This window comes from Anthonomus grandis, chromosome 2, assembly GCF_022605725.1.
Source record: "Anthonomus grandis grandis chromosome 2, icAntGran1.3, whole genome shotgun sequence".
NCBI lineage: Eukaryota > Metazoa > Arthropoda > Insecta > Coleoptera > Curculionidae > Anthonomus > Anthonomus grandis.
The window spans coordinates 41,036,557-41,058,516 of NC_065547.1; the positions used below are offsets into that span (position 1 = coordinate 41,036,557).

Genomic DNA, 21,960 nt, shown 5'->3' on the forward strand with positions numbered 1-21,960 from the left:
ATTTTAGAGAAAATTCACGATTTAAATAAGAACTTATGAATTCTTGAACGACAAAAAATTAATTTAAATAAAAGCTGACTTGGATGGAAACGGAAACACTGCGCTTACCAAAATACTTTAAAAATTGACTTATATATGAATAAAATCTCTTGACTTATAGAGAAATAATATGATGGCTTTTTTTTATATGAAACGGTGCACATAGGAGTATTTCATCAATCTGGGCGGCCAAAAGTCCGTTTTCCGAAATCGGGCCGGAAAAGATTTTATACATGTTTTTAGGTATCCAAGACTATAGTGCATCAAACCCAACTGTTATTTATTGTTTATGCCTTATCAACGCTCTTAATTGTCACTTTAAGGTTAATAGTTTGTGAGGTCTATATCAAAGTGTTTAGAATGAAATAAATTTAATAATTTGAATTGTGTCGTACCTAGATTATTTTAAGAAAAGAAAAGTTATGGAGTCTAATACAATAGGTAAGTACTTACAAACTGCATTTTTATTTTTTTACATTTATTGTATACTTTCTTTGGTATTCCATTTTTGAGATAACCTTTTAGTAATAACCATTTAAAAAAAAAATATATCAAAAATGATTAAGTCAAAGTGCCGGGATTTGCCGGGCATTGATATTAATATTTTTGAATAGCCTACATATTTATCTTCTATGGTACAAAAAATAAATGTCCACTTTTTTCAACTTTTCGAACTAACGCCTTAAAGGAGGGAGGAGGATATCTCAAAATATCGAAAATTTGAAATGTGACATTTCGTGATTTTTTCATGTTTAAGCTGCATCTGGCTTTCGAAATATGACACGTAGGATGCTATTTACATTTGTCAGGGAGTCAGAAGGTGTTAATATAACAGAAAAATGCAAAAATTTTCGGTTTTCGCTACAGAAACCGCAGAACTTTATATCCAGCTGTATCCTTGGCATCCGATGACCCCCACGCTCCACAAAATACATATCCATGGGCCTCAAGTGATAAGACCTGCTTTGCTGCCAATCGGACAACTGTCTGAGGAGGCTGCTGAAGCCAGGAATAAATACATACGCCTCTATCGCCAAAACTTCGCAAGAAAATTTTCTCGACAAGAATGTAACGCGGACATATTAAACAGGTGAATTATCTTTATTTAGTACTAATAATAACTGTTATGTACCGTCTTTTTTTACAGACTTCTTCTAAACTCGGATCCTGTAATGACGGGAATGAGACCGAGAAGAAGAAAGCTGTCGGAACCTTTCTCAAAAGACACCATATCAATGCTACAGTCGACTGTATTTAATTAGTATTTACTGTAGTTGGTACTAATTAATATTGTTGTAGTTGTAGAAACCTTTCTCAAAAGACACCATATTATTGCTACAGTCGACTGTAGTTAATTAGTATTGACTGTAGTATTATTTTGCAGTATTTACTGTAGGTAGTATTCACTGTATTAATTGTTATCATGTTAGAAACATGATTACAAACCAAAAATAATTTTGGCCGCCCAGATTAATGAAATACTCCTATGTGCGGTGGTTGAAAGATATTTGAATAAGTTTTAAAAATGTAGTTCTAGCTAATATGCAAAATTTTCCTACACCAAACTGAATATTATTTATGGACGTAATACAAATTGCTGAGCAGAAAATTATCGTTACATTTACCGAGTTGAGAATTCTATAAATATTAATACCGATTTTTTTTTGGAAGCAGAGTCCATTAAATATGAAAATAAACCAATGACGTAAAATGCGCACAAACCAAAAGAAGAGACCATATTTCCCTGATGAGGTTTACTTAACCGTGAATACACGCATCCAGCTCTTTCACAAGGAAAAAGCTAAAGTCGTTATAATAAATATACCTCTTCGCTTTATTCATCACAGTACCCTTGGATATTTGCTGGTGTTTCTCAACAAGCCAGTGTCGTCGCACTTGGAAAAGCTTTAACTGTGTAGAGTGTGCGAGTTTGTGTTTACTTACTTTCTTCTTCCAATTTTGGTGTTTTTAAATTTAAAGACTATTATAATTATGTTAACTATTAACCTGTAAAAGGTAAGAAAATTGTAAGTAGTAGTTTTTTAAAAGATATCTTACAATTAATGAATATAAATAAAATGGTTTTGTTAAAGACGGTCTGCTTGTATTCCGCTGTTCATAACTTAATAATATTAACTGTTTTTAAATTTAATAATTATAACATATTTTAGGTTCTAAAAGTAGCGATTATCATGGCAACACGAATCATGAAAATTTTATAAAATGGGTGGAGATTCAATTACTTCCAAATTTTCCGCCAAATTCTGTCTTTGTTTTGGACAACGCATCATACTATAATTTATTAAAAAAGAATATTACCTTAGGAAGTAAGAAACAACTCATGACTGATTGGCTTAAGGAATATAATTTAGAACATGATTAGAAACTGACTGACAAAAGTCGAACTTATATGAAATAATTCTTCAAAATAAAAGATTTTATCCAGTAAAGTGCAAACTTGAACTAATGGAAAGTCACGGACATTCAACTTTTCAGTTGCCTCCATACTACTCGGAAGTGAAACCAATTGAAAAAAGCCACTGTCGAAAATTGTAGAGGTAGCAGAAATACAATAATTTTTAAGTCGGCAGATGTAGAACCTTTGACGAGGCAAAAATTTGCAGAAGTATCTGTCGATGATTGGAGAAGCAAACTTTGAATTCCCTAAAATTTGCTGTACTTACTACTATATTTAGAATTTTAGTTCCTCTAAATAAGGCCATAAAATGGCCTTAATAATATACCCTTATTTGGAGTTTTATTTTTAATATAAACATTTTTTGCATTTGTTTAATATCTTTAATTGCTAAAGAAAGAAAAAAAAATTACAACATATTTTACAGATTTATTTTAATTTTAAACATTTTTATTACAAGATTTCCACAGATTTTTAAGAAATATATCTTAAAGGATATATTATTAAATGATGATTAGATTAATGAATATCAAATAATGTTTGGATCATAATTGGTATAAAAAAAAATTCTTTAACACGTATTGTAAAACGTTATTTTGTTTGACGTCACCGGCATATTCTCTTATTTTATGGACTCTATGTGCAGAATAAATCCAATGAAGGTACAGATTTTTAAATTCGGTTAAATTGTCAAATAGCAAATTCCGTCCAAGTTCCACAGTTCACGCTGAATTACAAAATGAACTGGATTTCGGACGGTGCTAGATCATATGGGATTCCCAATTCTGAATTAAAATGCTCTTCTTTGTATTTGAATACTCAATCTTCAAGCAATCTCATCTAATACATAAATTTACCAAATACCCCCCTAATTCTGAAGCCCCTGGTAAATATTTTTTTTATTTAGTAGGTTCAAAAGAATAAACGTACTAACAATAATTTGCCTCCCAAAATTGGTTGCGGTAGATAAAGTAGTTCCGGAGCTATTAAAAAAAACTAGTTTTTAAAGGTTATTTTCAAAGAGCTCTAGCTCCCTGAGGAAGCTTTTCCGGACCCATGTTTATATGAACATTTTTTTTTCTTTTGACGTTTTCTATCTGCCCTAGAAGTTGTGACATGATCAACGGAACACCCTGTATATTAGGTATTAGAGTTATAATATCTAAGCTAACTACCTATTAGTAATATTATAGTCTTTCATATTATAGTGGATTACTTTTTTTGGTAGATCTCCTATTTAGATGACAAAGAGCAGCATCTTGTGAAGTTTATTTTAGTAGGTCACTAAATCTCTTACATAAAAGATTTAGGGGTTTATCTTGAACTGAAAATGTGAAACACTATAAAGCCAAAAAATGGGTGGCACTGTTCAGGAGATTGGTTCAACGGGTAAAAAGATAAAAAACGAAATGATGCCTATTACTAAGTCGGGGAACCACAATTTTTATTTTTGACAATAATTCTGGGCAATCTGTGTCATTGTGAAAAGTAATTTTTTAGCGCAAATTTAATGTCTTGCCTTGTTTTCCGCCCGAGACGCGATACTTTAATTCGCGTAACCGATAATTACCAAAGTTTTCCATTAAAGAAAATATAAAACGTATTAACTATGCATATCCCTTTAACTTTCATTCATAAAAAAAAACGTTTGCAAAAAACCAATGTTTGCAAAGAAAGAAAAATGAAGGATGTTTTCCTCAAATTTTAACACCATGTAACCCAACAGTTAAAAAAAGAAACTTTTTTAACTGTTAAGAAGTAACTGAGAGGAAATTAGGGCATAATGATTAATTCCTTTAACAATCAACAATCTTAATTTAAAACACTGTATATTTACCTTCTAAAAGATATCTAAGGAACTCCTGAGCGTCTTGTTGTGAATATCCCATAAACCTGGGGGCGAACCTTTGAATCTGAGACTTTAGGGCAGCCGTGTTCACTGGCCCCGAAGGATCTGGGGCCCATAGTTCCTTTATCACTTCAGCGAAAGCTTTGACCAGTGCACCTTTAATATAAAGAAATTTAAAACATGATCATCGTTATTGTAACTAACATTACCTTTCATAGAAGACGTGGTGGTGTTAATATCCTTCTGATAAGTATCTTTCCTAATGTAGTCCAACAGCACTCGAGTATTACTAAGACACTAAAATAGTTTCTTATCAATATGATATTTTGTTGTTTTTGTTAACGTTTTTGCCAAAAACAGCCCTTATCATTCGTTGTCTTAATAAAATCATTTTAATAATCTACGTGAAACACAACTTTAATTCGACAAAAAAAGTGTTGTTTCCTGATTAGAAAACCGGTAACAGAAACGCAGACGCATATAAAAAATTAGTTTTTTTTAAATAAAAAAAGTCTAAATTTTTATAATAAAATCAAAATTTCGTATTTTGTTTCATCCTATAGGATGACTTTTATGTGTTTTATGACAGATTTACGGAACTTAGAGATGCCAGATATTAGATACTCTTTTTAAGTGCAAATAAAAAAAGAGGTTTTCAATAAAATCCGAGAAGGTAAAAAAACAAAAAATTCGATCGTTTATCTTATATATACATCGGGTTGCTAAGCATTTATTAATTCCAAATTTTCATGAAATACATTTTTCTATAAAAGCTTGTTTAAAGTCTATCCGTTCTGAATTGAATAATTCGAAAAAACACAGATGCAAAAAATATTCAAAAGGTTTTCTCACCATCAGAAGCATACCATTTCCGAGATTAAATCCGGAGTTTACGGCAGTTAGCTACCATTTCCTTAATTATAAAATGAGAGAAAAACTTTCAACAGGGTGTCTGCGAAAGGTTGGGAAATCTCGAAACTGGAGATACTACAGACCAAAATATGTGAATTGACCCAAATATACCTTAGACAAAAGCAAAGACTGCATGCATTTTGTTAAAATTTCAAATACCAGTTTGATTGTCCTATAAAAAGAAAAATATGTTGAAATTAAAGGTTCCAAGTCGTGTGTCTTTAAAAGTAGTTCTGGTGTTCCACAGGGCTTTAATCCATGGACCACCCTTGTTTTTGGCTGCTGTCAACAGTCTGACTTAAAATATTAAAAATTCAAGGGGGTTATTGCTTTCCGATGATTTCAAGTGATTCCTTCAGATTCAGTCTAAGAAAGATTGTCAGGCTAGATGAATTTTCCGATGTTGAGAGATGGTGCGAATTAAATAGCTTCAGATTAAATGTCGGTGATTGTGTGATTGTATGTCATTCACCCTAAATAGAAATCCCATAATTTTTAACTACACCTTTAATGGTGAACAACTTCAAAGAATACCCCAGCAGAGGGATCTAGGAGTCATTTTTCACCCGACTCTTTGATTTTCTAAACATATCTAAAGTAGAAAATGCCCAAAAATGTCTGAATTTATTGTTAGAACTACCAAGGAGCTAAGTGTTGAAATAAGTCTCAATCTTTTTGATAGGGCAATGGTTGAAGGCCTCCAAAGGAGGTTTTTCGAAGTACATACATGTATTTTAGGAAATTTTATATATATCCCCAGAGAGTGTGACAATGATCGTTTGTTGCAGGTTTTTGATAGACTGTCTCTGAGTAAGAGAACAATTAGAATATTTTTGTGCACTCTTTTCAAAATACCGAAAAACAAAATATATTGTCCTGAGATTCTTAGTCAGTTACCTTTTGCTTGACACAAAATTCACACTCCCCATCCATTAGTATTTTATCTGACTTATCCACGAACCAACCTTTATAAAAATTCCCATCTATAAACTTTGTGAATATTTTAAATTATATGCTTCCGATATTGACATTGATTCAACTAGTCTGAATCAGTTTAAAAAAATTATACTAAATTACTAAAACAGAATTGAACTGATCAGTGATGTGTTGGGGATTTGTTATTTATGGTATTTTATTAGTGTGGGTATCTATAAGTGCCTTGTAGCTGTTAATACTTGTAACAAATAAATAAATAAATTGGAAGCTACGCCTTGTTTTTTACCATAGAAAACCTATCGGCAAACGCTATTTTTGCGGATTTAGTATATAATTTTAAAATTAAATAAAGATTTTATGATATTGGTTGTTTTTGTAAAAAAAACAAAAACGTTTCAAATGTACCTGTAGGACACTGTTCATAAAACAAGTGTTGCCAATGTTCCTGAGCCCGACCAATCCGAGACCGTGTCGGGCGTCGGCGGCGGTGCCGCGACGCGCCTGCGCCAACTCGTCGTCGTCGCCGTCGGCGGGCGGCGTCACCAGCGAGCGTCGGGAGGAGGGTCCGGCCAAGGCGGCCACGTTCCGCCCTCCCCCCTTCGCGCCGCCTCCCGGGGGAGTCGACGCGCTCACGTCCTGAAAAAGAAAAGGGCAAACTCGTTATTAATGTTTATGATAAGACAAAAGTTAAAGTTTCGGTATATAATAAACTTTTGAAAGTGTTTACCCCAGGTTTAACTAAATCGATAAACCTAATAAACTGAAATCAAAACTGGTATTTACTTGAAAATATAATGGGAAGTGCTAGGCTCATTAGAGGTAGACCATCTTAAGAAAGCTAGGCCTTACCTTAGACCGAAGACATGCTAAGAGACATGATAAGAATGCTTTTCTAATCAAATTATCGAACTGCTAAAGAGGACCGACCTGATTGGGGCAGTATAAACACTTTAGGAGTGACCTATAATATACCTAAGAAGCAGTGGAGGGACACAAGGTGCTCCACTCACAACAAAGCTAACATAACCTGGACTCATTAGATATTTTTTAAGCCTATATATCTTTATCACAATCTTCTTGGATTGTTACCTTAAATAGGAAACATGCAGAATGCCATTGCAAGTTAGTAATCAGTTTATACAGTGGAACATCTACAGAAACAGAACCATTTTTATTTTTAGTATCATTAAAAAAAAGTTATTAGTTATAAAAAGTTCTGCATATTCAAACCAAGTATCAAATTTTATTAGTCGTATACAAGGTTTGTCAGAAAATGTGAATTCAAGTAGAAAGTATATTTAATGAGAAGTAAAGTATCTTTATTTTTGACAATACCAACCATAATAATTAGTTGTAATAATTATTTTAACGAGCATTATTAGCTCCTTCAACTCGCTAATGGGTCCATATATCCGCCTTCTCTTTGAATACTAGGTTTTATCACAAAAGTTTTTCAATACTCTGCTAATCATAACCGGTTACTCTGAATCGATTTTGTAATGGTTATTTCCAAATGACCAACATCTGTAAATGGCCTTTGAAGATATAACTTTTGCATCAAATAACCCCTTAAGAAAAAATTGGGTGGCGTCAAATCTAGAGAGCGAAGTGGCCAAAAAATTCAATTTTCAAGATATCTCCAAAAGTCTTGAATTTGGTTAATATTTTCGTTACTGTGCCATAGTGAAGATTTTTCTATGGGTATCGAAATGCAGCTAGAACTTGGAATTTGGAACCTAGAGAAACTAGCCAACCAGCTCTATTATCTTTGATAGAACTCTAAATAGTGAATTATACCTTTAATTTTGAATTAATGATATATGATCCAATTATTAAAAAACGTAATACCTCGCGACAAGAAGAAATGTATGTCTTCAACTCGATCGGGGATTAATTTCATTTTTCATTTATTTGTTAGATACTAACTACATAAATACTAGATCTTTTCTTATTTTTCTTCTATTATTACCAGTTATTTCGCAATAACTCTGAAACGAATAAAGGTATCGATATGCGGTTTTCGCAAAATGTAGATTTTATAATTCACTTTTATAATTTGTAAAGTAAGCATACCGATCCATTTGAAATTTTATAAAAATTTCAGGACTCTAACAACAGTGAACAATTCCACCTAACTTCTTTTTTTGAAACTAACTTATTTTACCGCAGTCCAAGTCCAATAAGAGAGATGAAAATTATTAGGTGTATTATAATTTTTGAATATCGGCATTGTATGAGACCTTGCTTAACAGGTACAATGGTGCTTGGCCAATCTTAATTTTGTGGATAAAAGTGAGCGGCTAAAGTAATAGATGCTCTTTAACTGGAACCATTTTAAATTTTGTACCAATTTTTTTACAGGCGTCAACTTTATTTTTCCTAGTACTGGCATTGCTCTATTTTACAATGTTTTTAGGCTAGATAATTAATTTTGTTTTAAAATAAATAAAATGCTTAAAAATATAACTAAAGATAGGGGATCTTGTTTCATATATATACCCTAAACTACCAAAAGATAAAACAAAGCCAAAAAGGCCATAGACAAGCTCCAAAATTTAAAAAAAAGACCCCAAAAAGTAAGATTCTCCTGATTCCACAGTGTTAACTTAAAAAAAAATTAAATTAATGTCATTATTTTTAAAACAATATATAATTAAAACTAGATTGGAGAGCTTTCTTCTAAAGCAGCTAAAACAACAATAATTACATTGAAAATCGACAATTTTCGAAATGAAAGATTTTAAGTTAAGTTATACAGGGAGACAGAAGTTAGGTGCAATCTTTTAAGAGGATGATAGCGGACGTAATTTAAAGCTAAACATAATTATATAAGTGAAAATACGTTTTTAATTTTTTATTGCAATTTTTGAATTTTTGCCAAGCACTCTTTTGCACTGTGTTAAGTGACAAAAAACATAAAGACATTGAATCGTGAAAAATATAATAAAATCAATAAATATTAGCATTGCTTTAATAATTTAATAAAAATACTAGTCTTGTAAACCAGAAATAAGACTTTTTTTTTAAATTTCAGGAAAAACGAGAAGCCTCATCATAATTTTTTAAACTATTTCCATGTTATTTCAATTTATTTTTTATTTTTTATTTTTTATCCTAAATTGCATATTTTCCACACCTGTCTTGAAGGTGTTCTTTAAGCATAAACCATTTTAATAGGCATATTCTCAAGAATATTTTATGTTAATTCCTTATTTAAGTACATTATCTTTTTAACTATAACTGGAGGCATACTACTCATATTTACTAGACTATCATCAAATGAAAAATGTATTCTACCTAAATTTATATTAATTTTTAGAGCACTAATAATGTGTATCTTACTACTGATTATTGTATTTACTGATACTTTTTATGCTTATTTTTTAATTCAATTAGAAATTTAAGACAATTAATATTTCCTCAAATTTGATTGAAAAATTTAACCATTATCTTGTGAAGCCATTATGTCACCTAATAAATGTAGTCTTTAAAACAGGAATTTTCCTGGACTAACAAATAATTACAGGCCAATTGCTATGACAAGCACAATAAGTAAAATAATAGAGAAATTTTTAAAAAAACAACTAGTAAAGTACCTTGAAAATAACAAATTATTAAATGATAAGCAATTCGGTTTTAGAGCGGGGTCAAATACGGAGAATGCACTCTGCAGGGTAACTGAGAAGATACTAAAAAATATGGACAAGGGAGAAAAGGTCATAGGTATTTTCTTGGACCTCCAGAAGGCATTCGACACAGTGTCACACCCAGTTCTCCTATCACGCTTAGAGGATAGGGGCATTAGAGGTGTTGAATTGAATCCTACCTTAGAGGAAAAAAACAATGGGTAAGCATTTCAGGAGAAAACAGTAAACATCAAACTGTTGAAATCGGGGTGCCACAAGGAACCGTCCTTGATGCTTGGTGTATTTTAAGTGTCCGAGCGACACTTAAAATACACCAAGCATCAAATTGTAACTTTGGCCTCTTATATAAATGAAATGTTAAAATTAAAAAGACAGAATGTATCAAATACCTAGGAGTTTACTTAGATGAAACTTTTTCTTGAAAAACACAAATTAAATATGTAATAGATAAAGTAAGAAAGCTAATTTTTAAATTTTATGTATTAAGAAATATTTTATCATTGCAAACATTAAAATCAGTTTATATTGCCTTAATTGAATCAATTTTAAGCTATGGTTTGGTTGTCTGGGGAAGTGCGGGTAGCACTGTTTTATCTAAATTAACTAAAAAATTATGATTTTTAAAAACAGAAGATACCCTACAGAACTTGTCTTCAAGGAAAGAGACCTGCTTTCACTTGAGTAACTTCATATTAAGGCAACTATAAGGTTAATGCTTAAATCATTATTTTATAAAAAACAAATTGATCATGGGCTATACCAGAATGGCTACACAAAATCTTGTAATCTTACAAAATCCTAAACATACCCTATGTCAGAAACACATATACTATGTAGGACCTATAATATGTTGCTATTAAGCTCTATAATATGTTGCCAAATGAAATTAAATCAAGTCCATACTATAAGGTAAAAAAAGACATAAATAGGTGGATAATAGAAAATAAAATAGAAATTTCCTATCTCGTTTAATTTAAAATGATTTAGATTTTAGAATAACACTATTATATATGTATAATCAGTGTTTCCCTTAATATATGTATACATTTTTTTTTGGCCGGGAACATTGGTAATAAACAATAATATTGTTTAATGAGAAATGGATATATACTTTGTTATTGTTGTCAAAACTAATCATTAAGGATGCACATACAGTATTTTAAATGCCATAGTGCATCTATAAAAAAAGAGGCATTGGCAGTACGATTATCTTTTTGTTACTGGTTAGGTAAGTTTATATATTATGTCATAAGTGATGTTAGCCTGTAAGAGATTACTACACATAATTGTATTGTATAAGTCAACATAATGAGAATCAACAATATTTTTAAAGATTTTATTTCGAGGTAATGTACTATTATTGTAACTTAAGTCTGTAAAATGTATATTGCCTTAAATAAATAAAAATAACAAAAAAATCAAATAACCAATTTAACTTAAAAAATATTTACATCATCATTAGTGTATCTCTGCATCCATTCAAATATTTCAACACTTTGAAATTATGGCAGACTTTTAGGATTATGTCTTTAAATTCAAATTTTAACAAAAGTTTTTCTAGCAATACGTTTCTGTCCAAATATTGTTTATTAATTGTATTTATATTTTTTTTATTTGTCTGTATATCCATATTTGAAGAGGGCTATACTATGGATCTTAATATTTAATCGAAACCTGAATATCGAGAGTAACAATTAGAGCAAATGGCGGAAATAAGCAGAATAGTAATATTAAACATTAAAACTTAAAATTACGCCACAATAAGGTGCTTGACTTGTACTTGAGGCTCTAATTCTGATGATTGGCCAGAAATCGGCATGAGTGATAACTTAAAATACAGGACAGTAATTAGTAAAAATCAACCAAAGTATTTATTTAAACTCTATATACTAATATTTTTCACGTTTAAATGTCTCTATTAACACAGATTAAAAAAAAATCGCTTGGAAAAAATGCAAAAGTTGCAATAAAAAATTTAAAAACGGATTTCGGCTTTTACATGTTTGTAATTAGGACAGCCATCATTCCCTTTAAAGGATTGCACCTATCTTATGCCAGACACTTTGTATAAAAAAATAACATTATTTAAAATGAAAAGTTATATACAATTAATACAACAAATAACCTTCCCTTGATATCTCAAAATATTTTTTTAGGAGTAAATGTGAGTTCGAAGGGGGTTATTTTAGGTCCACAACTTTCCCATTTGTAAAACTCTCAGGGATTTATCATAAAGAGAAATGAAAAGAGAAAAAAAACTGTTTTTAAAACGCACCCCTAGATATTTCCCTAAAATGAAGTAGTAAACTGAAATTGTTGGTAACTCTGTAAAATTAGAAATAAGCCCCTTGGTACGTACCGATCTAATTAAGCAATACAACTCATATTGTCTAAATCCTTTGGCATGTATTGGGCCCCTTTTTGAGGCAAAATTCACTATTATACCAACCGCAAACCCGTACATAACAATAATTAATAAAAAAAACCAACTCAAAAATAAAATGTAATTGAAAATATAAAGAGCAGTATTTGACTCATTAGACATTCTTTCAAGTTAAACCTATATAACTAAACATATTTTTACACGTGGGACATACTACACAGTAACCCAAATAAAAAAATTGATAATCACCAAAATTTTCCCGATAACCATATTTTTTTTAAATCCGATCACTAGTGACCAAGTGACCTGTCAAAATCTCGGCAACCACTTAAACCCACTGTTCGGAGCCGCACGGTAATTCGTTCACTTTTTTTTTTAAATCCAGATACGGAATAACCATGTGAGTAAATATTGGTTTTCGAACGATTGTTTTGGAGTTAGCAATAAACCAAAATTAGAAATTATCTATGACGAGTGCGGTATACGAAAAAAGACGCCTGTTTGAAATCTAAAAATACTCTCTCGAAATGTTACGGGGCTTTTACAATTATAACCAGTCTCGCTGAAAATCTTAGAGAGGTTTCGCGTCACATAACACAATCGCGACTATAAAATCAAAATAATGAATGTAATGTGTTAAAAAAATTATGAGCTGCTGACCCATTTAGTTTAAGAATGGGAAAAACTAGTATGTAATTCAAACGAGAGTATTGGATGTTAAGTGCTAAAGCTCTCTAATATATGACCTCTGACTGGTAAATTAATTTATAAATTTTCGTGGGCTCTTTATCAAGGATATAAGCAATTTATTTTTTATCAAATTCTCACGTGGAACTTATGAATGACGTCTATACATGGATCTATTTACTTTGGAATTATTGATTAAATATATAAACAATACATAAAGGAATACTAGCTTTTTAATTATTACCAGTATGTGTTTTCTGCTCGCTGTAAAAGGGGTAGGGCGTTTCTTCAGCATAATTTCACATAAAGGGCTTCCAAGCGGGTTTTGACTGATTTTTATACTTTAAATTCATTTTTGTTCAGTTTTTTCTGGAGTATTTTGACAGTGATTTTTGAAAAGGTGTTTGCAAATGTCCATCATTTTTTGGTTAATTTACACAGGATGATTTTAAAATGTCAGTGATAAGCTGGTGGATTCATTTTTATAAGGCAACCAAGTTACAAAATTTAGTTCGTCTTTTTGCATAAAATAAAAAATAATTTTAAAAGGCATATGTAGGCATTAACTAATTTTAGTAAAGAATAAAATGTCAGTTTTTGGTTACATACGGAAAAAATTATTTAAAAAGTTAATTTTAAGCAGAGTGGAAAATAAAAACATTAAAAAACTTAATTTCTGAGCAAAATTCAGAAGAATTTAAATTATAAAGTTTTCAAATTCTCAGTATTTCTAAGTATTTTCTCATTTGTTTTCTGTAATTCACAAAAGTGTGAAAGTTTGAAAACTTTTAGCTTAAATATGATCACGGGCACACACGACTTTTATTTTTTTAGTGAGTTTTTTTTAATAAGGGCTTCTATTCTTGAAATGTATATATATTTTTAAGTTGATATTTTATGAGTTTTTCAAGTAGGACCATCAAATCAAAATTTGAGTAGCTATAATTATAATTGCATTGCCGTATCTTTTAGTCAAATCGTGTGTCTTTTTGACCTTACCCTTTTTATACGAAAATTACTATTTTTCAATCCTAAACATATTTCGACTTTTTTATGTCAGGAAAAAGTCCTATATTGAGTTACATACCTCAATATAAATAGTTAGCCATAAAAACCATACGCAACTCCCTTGACAAGTAGCAAATAAATAGAACCTCCAAAAAATTTAAAACTTGTAATTTTGTAGGCATAATTATAGCCATAATTCGATTTTTGTTTGTGCAACGTGCATTGGTTTGTAACTTGGGAGTCTACTTTAGAAAGCGTGTTAAAAAAGAGGCCCATTTAAACTCCAGATTTTTGTAATATCCTGTATAATGAAAACTTGTCCGATATAGATGTGGGCCTGTATAATGCCAATACTAAAATAAATGCAAATATTTCAAAAATCATTACATATTTATACAATAAGGAAAGTGGAATTTATTAGTAAATAGCAAAGAATTAAACAGATGCATTTTAAGTAATTTATCAATTTAAATCTTAAACTCGTTAATTCCAAAGAAGTGCCTATTTATAAAATAACTCTCTAAAATTGATTATTATAGCCGCGTGTCACCTAATTTTAATGTTTTTTTTTTTAATATTACTAAATACTTTAAAGTGACCATGGCCTTTTTTTAATGATGAGAGCTTGTTAAAATTCTGGGAAGATTATTTATAATAAATTTAAAAAAAAACAAGGAATAACTGCCTATTGCCAGTGAAAAGTAGATAGATATGAAATACCTATATCCTTATTTCGTTTAAATAAAACAAGTTTATTAAACTAGGTCAATTTATTATGTGTTCCAATTGAGCTCCGAATAAACGTTTTGCTCAAAATGAAGTCTGATATTTTCTAGAACTTAAGGTATCATCATCTGACACTCATGTATAATTCTTTGGTCTTTCTGAGTTTCTGGTTTGGTAGCGTAAACTTTAGTGTTTAAATGCCCCCATAAAAAAAATCAAGTGGGGTCAAATCAGGCGACCTAGCTGGTCATTCCACAAAGGGTTCCGTACTTCCAATCCAACGATCAGAAATATCTCATCAAGATATTCCCTCACATTAGCAGCTAGTGTGGAGGATCTTGTTGAAAAAGGACTTCATCGTAATCGTTGCCGCCTCCAATTATTTCTATTATTCTTGGACTGACCGCATTTTCCAAGAGGTCTTGTTACATTTCACCACTTAAATTTCCGGGTAGCAAAAAAACTACTTGCCCAATAATTTTCCCAATTTTTTTAAATTAAAAATGTTGCCTTATATCTTAAATGAGCAAACTAAATTTGACAGCTACTTCTTATTTAATTCCTTAAGTCCTAATAATAATAACACTAATATTTGATTTGATTCATCAGCATATTTAAAATAGATTTATTTTTATTTACACCCTGTAACACTAATCTGATGGTCCTCCTTTAATTGTCTACGAGATGTCGTGCAAGGTACTATTCGAGAATTATTTACATTTTGTGAATGTGTTAAGTAACTTTCTATAAGTTTTTTACAATTTTAATCTTTTATTATAATTAGCCGTTTATTTGTGGCGAAAAGACTTCCCTTACCAACTTTTCTAAGGACATAAAGACAGTTTTCCAAGTTCTGTATATAAAAAATGTATGGCACGTGCATTATTTTGACATGCAAACAATATATGGTTCAGATTAGCAATTGAAATTCAAAAACTAACATGAGATATTGACAGGTATCTTTGAAAATTATGGCTAAAAAATACGGTGCTTTTATCCACGTTTTTTCTAATTGAATTGAATTTAATTAATCATGCGCGTTAGGGGGCGACACACAGCGAGTAACTTTGTTTATTATAATATATTATTGCGACTGTGTTTATTTATTGTTTATATTGTTTTTTTGGTCACTTGCGAAAAAATTAATAAGGTATTTTTAGTCAAATATACAGGGTAGATCTACTACCATCAAATTACACTATCAACTCTTAGAGAGATAGTTAGGCAGTTTGTTTGCTTGCAACGTTTTTGATGCGATGATGCTAAATGCTTATGTATACATTTAAAAAAAACACTTAATAATATCATAAAAATTTGTCAATTAATTAGACAGACAGACATAAAACTATACTACTGTTCCTCCTTAATAAAAATATCAATTTTTTTTTATTACTATGATGAAAATGTTAACAGATATGAGCAATTCCATTAAGAATTGACAGATGACTCTCAAATATATACTTCGTTTTCTCTAGATAATATAAATGAAAATAGTGAGAAATTTAACACAGACTTAAATAATTTTTAAAAATTATTTGATGATCATGATTTAAAACTAAACTCCTCCAAATCCTGTACGCTATTTTTTAATGCTAAATATCGGATGGAGAGAATTAGGCAACTATTTATTCCACAAATAGATAATATGCATTTGGCGTCAGTTTCAGTGGTGAAAAATGTGGGTATACTTTTTGATGATTTCAAACACATATTCATAATAAATTAAAAATTACTTAAATAAGAATAAAAAAACTTAATTATTTCAAAAAATGGCCACCAACCAAAATAAAATATCAATTATGTAACAGTTTAATATTATCGTTATTCGACTACGGTGATGTGGTGGATGTAATGATTTATCTTTGACGGTGCAATTAGCACACCAAATACAAAAAATACAAACCAGCTGTATGCGTTTTTTTTACAATATTCAATTTAGAGAACATGTTACACCTTATTTAAATAATAAAAATATCCTTAATATGAGTTACCGTAGAAAAATTCATTTTTGAACTTTTTTACATAGAATCTTAAAAACTGGACAACTCTTATACCTTGTATAGTTATTTAATCCATTTTTACCCCAGTATCATACAAGATTTGTTAATAAATACAGGGTAACTCAACATCGCCCTGCAGCTTTTCAGAAATCTTACATAGGGATTGAATTGTGGAATGATTTACCAGATGAAGTGAAGGAATTTACTTATAAAAGATTCCTAAAATACTCTAAGCAATTTCTTAATAATAAAAAAAAAACCTATATTCCTTCCAAATCATGTGTACTCTGCTATCGTCAGATTTTCACCCTCTTTTTCTGCCATTTAGGAAACTTATTATTAACAATTTAGGTTACACAGGGATACAGCGCACAAATACACGACTTTTTGTGTTATCGGCCACTATGGTCGCAGTGTAGTCCTTTTTGTTCTCGGGTATATATTTGTAAAAAATTGTTTGTGTGTTTTTATATAATATGTATATATTTAAAGATACTCTTTAATGAAGTCGACGTTAAATGTTGTAATGAAGTTCAACATACATAAATCATAGAACTGGAGTTTTGTCCATGGTTTTACTAACAGGACTTACTTCATGTTTTGTTGTTGTCTTGGCAGAAAAGTGGCATAATACCTATGGACACCTATCTAAGGTTATTAGTAGCTAGATTAGTTCCCGATATAGCAATACTGTTCCTTTGAAGAAGTTAGCACCCTGTATATATTATCTGATGTGATGTAATATTTGTTTAATATAATAAAGTTGAATTGAGAAAACTATGTATGAACTATAAATAGTTCATAAACCATAATATTACTTATATTTAAAGCATACTGTATTATTAATAATAAATATTTATCATGGAAATATTTTTTAACGACCTCACTGGTAGTGTCAGTGGCATCAACAATGGGATCGAGTGGCATTGCCATGTTAATACCTTTTTCTTTAAAATACATTAATTACATTAATTCTTTAATGAAGTCGACCTTAAATGTTGTAATGAAGTTCAACGTTAAATGAATGTATATAATGTATTTTAAAGAAGAAGGTATTAACATGACAACGGCTTAGTGATAACGGCTTTTCTGGCAAAAATTGGCTTTTCTCCATGGTGCAACACAAACGGCACCAGTTTTTACTATCGTAATATTTACAAAAACACTCAAATGAGACCTTTTCTCTATTTCAACAAGTAACTAAATAACGCAAAGCCTTTTGACGTTGACAAGATGACATTTCAATGTTAATGAATTTTTTCGTTTAAAGCTGTTGTGTCTACTCTTAGAATAGGTTACATCTATTTCTACGTTCTGTTTTTAATCCAAAATCCAATACAAATAATATATATTATGTTTTATATATCTGAAAATTTCGTCTTTGGGAAATATGTGTAAACTTGACAACACAAAATCGGTAAATATGTTTGTAAACAAAACACCCCCCTTGCTCCTGAGCACATGTTGAACTCAAACCAAGTTGTTGTTTACTGATTCTACTCTTTCAATATTCTAAGTATCAGAAATGAACTCTAAAGACGAAAAAAACTTACATAACTATACTTCCTCCCAATCTTCTCGTTCTCACTCTCCAACTCATCGCTCGGCGGTTCGTTCGGTATAAAACTGGCGCACTGGTTCACCCTGGCAGATCCCCTACTGCTCACGCTACTCCGCCTCTGGTCCTCCCCGTTCACCTTTTCCAACTCGCCGTTCGTTTCCGCTTTGACACCATTCAATTCCTGTAAATCCCCGTTATTAAGCTTTTGCACTTCCGGACTAGAGCTGTCTTCGTCACTGCTGCTGTTGCTAAGCAGGCCGTTGCTAAGCGATAGGGCAGCGATGGGGGCGGGACTAACGGCACGCCCATTGCTAATTAACGAGGAGCCGTTGCTAAGAGAAGCCGATGATGCTGCGGCGGTGACGGATGATGATACCGGGGAAGCCTTGCAAAAGCGACATAAAAATATAAGTGAGGTTGGGTTGCGGTGTGTGGGTTAGGGGAGCTGCGTTGTGTGTATAGGCGCCACTAGTATGTGAATCTAAGATTTTTTTTATTAAAGAATTAGCTTTCTTCGCATATAAATGAGCTGCTAAAACAGCATGGGAAAAACAGTTTTCAAATCAAAACTTGTTTAATTCGATGAGCAAGCTCTCATATTTGCTCTCATATTTGCTTGAAGGTAATTCAAATAGTATTTTTACTCTTTACTTATTTAGATAGGAATAGATTGGTGTGCAAAATTTTCTATGCAGTTGAAGCAATCTTCTGGTTCTGGTTGGTATATGTTATATTCTCTTGGCACAATTGTTTTTTCTAATTTCTTAATAAAATTTTAAAAAATTCATAAAAAAAATATAATGTTCCATAAGAACTTTGCATGAACAGGAATATTTTTTAAATATTTTTTATTAGTACAGGGCTTACCATAAGTATTAAAAGGAAAACTTTTACTACAAAAATTGGTTGGTTTCCTCTCGAAAAGTTTTTTTTTAATTGGAAGACTCTGTATATTCTTGGCCAAAAAGAAAGATGTTTTCATGCCGATTTCAAAGTTATATAGTAAATCAATATTTGAGGAGGTAACAATCAAAACGTGTTTTGTCACATTTTTATTATTTTGGAGTTATAAGTGCAAGACAATTTCATACATCTTGCATTACTATTTTAGCTACAATAAATCGATCAAAACAATATAGCTCCCATATAAATGGCAATTGAAAACTGCCATATTGTGCCGAAAGGATGTAATGTTTTTGTGCCATGCCTACATTTAAATAAAAAATTATCTTGTCGCAATGTGAATCCACAAATTGTAAAGGAAGTTCGAGAAAGACTTTACTCTGTTCCAGAGAAACGACGACAAGACACTATAGTGGCTTCGCTTCTACGCACGGTGCCAGTTAAGAGACGCTGACCTAGACCAGCTGACCAAAATAAGAAAAAAAGATCAGGTGGTTGCCATAATTACAAGGTTTTATATTTTTTTAAAACTAGTACTAATACTATCCCCGTTTGCCAAAAATTGTTATTAAGTATTACTAAAATAGGGAGAACAAGAGTAAAAAATATTGCTGATAAACTTCACAGACGATAAGCGTGGTGGTGACCGCAAAAGCCATAAAAGTCTTGGAAAAAGAAACAATGTACGAAATTTTATCGCAAAATTAAAAGGAACTGTAAGCCACTACAGCCGTCAAAAATCAAAACGCATCTATCTCAGTTGTCAGCTAAGTAGTATTAAAAAACTGCATGCTATTTATAATTGTAGTGTCCCCGATAATTTAAAAGTGCATGAATCTATGTTCCGTAGAGTGTTTGTGAATAACTTTAATATAGGGTTTAAGTCTCCTGCTTCAGACATTTGCAGTTATTGTTCACTTATGAGTTTTAAAATTAAAAATGCAGCTCGCAATAATCTTGCAGCTGATAAAACCAAATATATGATTGAAAAAAGAGTCCACAAGCTTAAAGCAAAAGCTTTTAGGGAACATCTATCACGAAACGTGCCTGACCCTATTAGTCTTTGTTTTGATTTGCAGCAAATTCAGCCTCTTCCAAAGACTGCAATACAGGAAGCCTTTTATTCGCGGCAAATTGGACTTTACAATTTTTGCATTGTAGACCTACAATCTAAGGATGTCCACTTATATACATGGACGGAAGAAGAAGCAGCCAAAGGGAGTGCAGAAATTTCTTCAGCATTGTATGACTACTTGCAAAATAAAGACTTCAATGGCAAAAGAAAGCTTAGATTATTTAGCGACGGGTGCGTGGGTCAAAATAAAAATAATATTGTTTTACGTACATTAATGTTATTTTTGGGGCAAAACGAAACTCTTGATGATATAGAGTGCTTTTATCCAGTTCGTGGACACAGCTTTATTCCACCAGATAGAATCTTTGGGCAAATAGAATTGCAACTAAAGAAAAAGACCACTATTCTAACCAAAGAAGATTATCACGAGGTCTTCCGTAAAGTTGGAGTTGTAAAGATTATTGGAAAAGACTAGAAATTGTTAAATACAAAGTTATTAAGCACGTACTATAAGGATTTGCCAATGATCAGTGATATGAAAAGAATTCAAATTCAGCGAAAAGAAACCAATAAAGGCTTTAATGTAGTGGTTAGAGGACTGCAGAACTTTCGTTTTGAGTCACTGGTAAAAAGAGGAATCAATAGTGGTAAAATAAGACGTATGAAGCTTAAAGAACTTCCGCTTAATCATGCAATTAGTGAGGACAAAAAGAAAGACGTTAACAATCTTTTAAAGGCAATGTATGAAGATTGGACAAATCTGGGTGATGAGCAGTTTAACTGGTATAAAAAAATCCTTTTTAACACTCCTTCAGCAAGTGTGGATGAAAATGAGATAATCTGTGATTGCTTGGAAAAAAATGTGGCAGTAAAAATTTAACTTTTTTTACGTTTCTCATTTAACTAATACATTATTCTATTTTTATTACAAATAAACTGTATAGCATTCAAAACAAATTTTGTCCATTTATTTCATTCAAAAACCGATTTGTCCATTTTTTAATTAGCCTTTTCAACTACTTTATTTAAAAAATTATCAGCAGTTCTTTAAATATAACTTAATAATGCAGTGTAGAATGTATTAAGACAATAAACTAATTGCTACTGATACGATTTAGGTAAATAAAACGTTTTCCCGCTTTTACCAAAATTCTGATTAGTGTGACAAAACACGGTTTGATTGTTACCTCCTCATTTATTTGAGCCATTAAACACTATTTTTATTTACTTTTACGCTCTAAATAAATAAATTGCCTTGTATTTAAATATATTTTAGTTAATAAATTGTATAAATGTAAACAGTGCATTCAGGATGAAAGGAACAAATTCAGGTACTTTTTTCTTCTTTTATTTTTTGGACACATCGATTAGTATTGTCACTTGCGCTTTATTGAAATTTTTATACAGGTTCCCAAGTAGAAACTATGGCGTCAGCATTCATTTTTTTTTATAGAACAGCGTGTATATTATAACGTTTTACAATTCTACGATATTTGCTGAATACTTTTTGTATATCAAACCGTATGCCTAAAGTCAATGGTTTGTCAAATATGACGCAAAAGACTAACGAAACATATGAAATTAAATTATAAAAATTTATACTAAATTTATTGCAACTAATGTTTAATATGTTGTCCATTTGATTAGATGCGTCCTTTGTGATGAAAAACTTTAAGTAGAAACTACGACGCCAACATTAATCTTTTATATTATGATTTCTTAGAAAGTAAGTAGACTTTATTATTTTCGAACAGTTTCAAATTTTAGAACCTACTTGATGCCCGTTTTGTATGCAGTTGTCAATATAATTTCTTCCTT

At 31.1% G+C, this 21,960-nt stretch overlaps 1 protein-coding gene across 3 annotated transcripts in view; it reads right to left on the reverse strand.

Annotated features, from left to right (window-relative positions):
- Positions 1–21,960, reverse strand: part of LOC126748323 (ubiquitin carboxyl-terminal hydrolase 2-like) — a 52,902-nt gene that overhangs the window by 12,357 nt on the left and 18,585 nt on the right. For 2 of the 3 annotated variants that reach the window (XM_050457474.1, XM_050457491.1), the window contains 4 exons: positions 18,157–18,549; positions 6,558–6,788; positions 4,514–4,601; positions 4,293–4,460 (listed from right to left, as the gene is read on the reverse strand). In XM_050457474.1, the coding sequence (XP_050313431.1) occupies positions 4,293–4,460; positions 4,514–4,601; positions 6,558–6,788; positions 18,157–18,549 (880 nt within the window). The remainder of the gene's footprint in view (positions 1–4,292; positions 4,461–4,513; positions 4,602–6,557; positions 6,789–18,156; positions 18,550–21,960) is intronic. The other variant, XM_050457482.1, reaches the window with a different exon arrangement.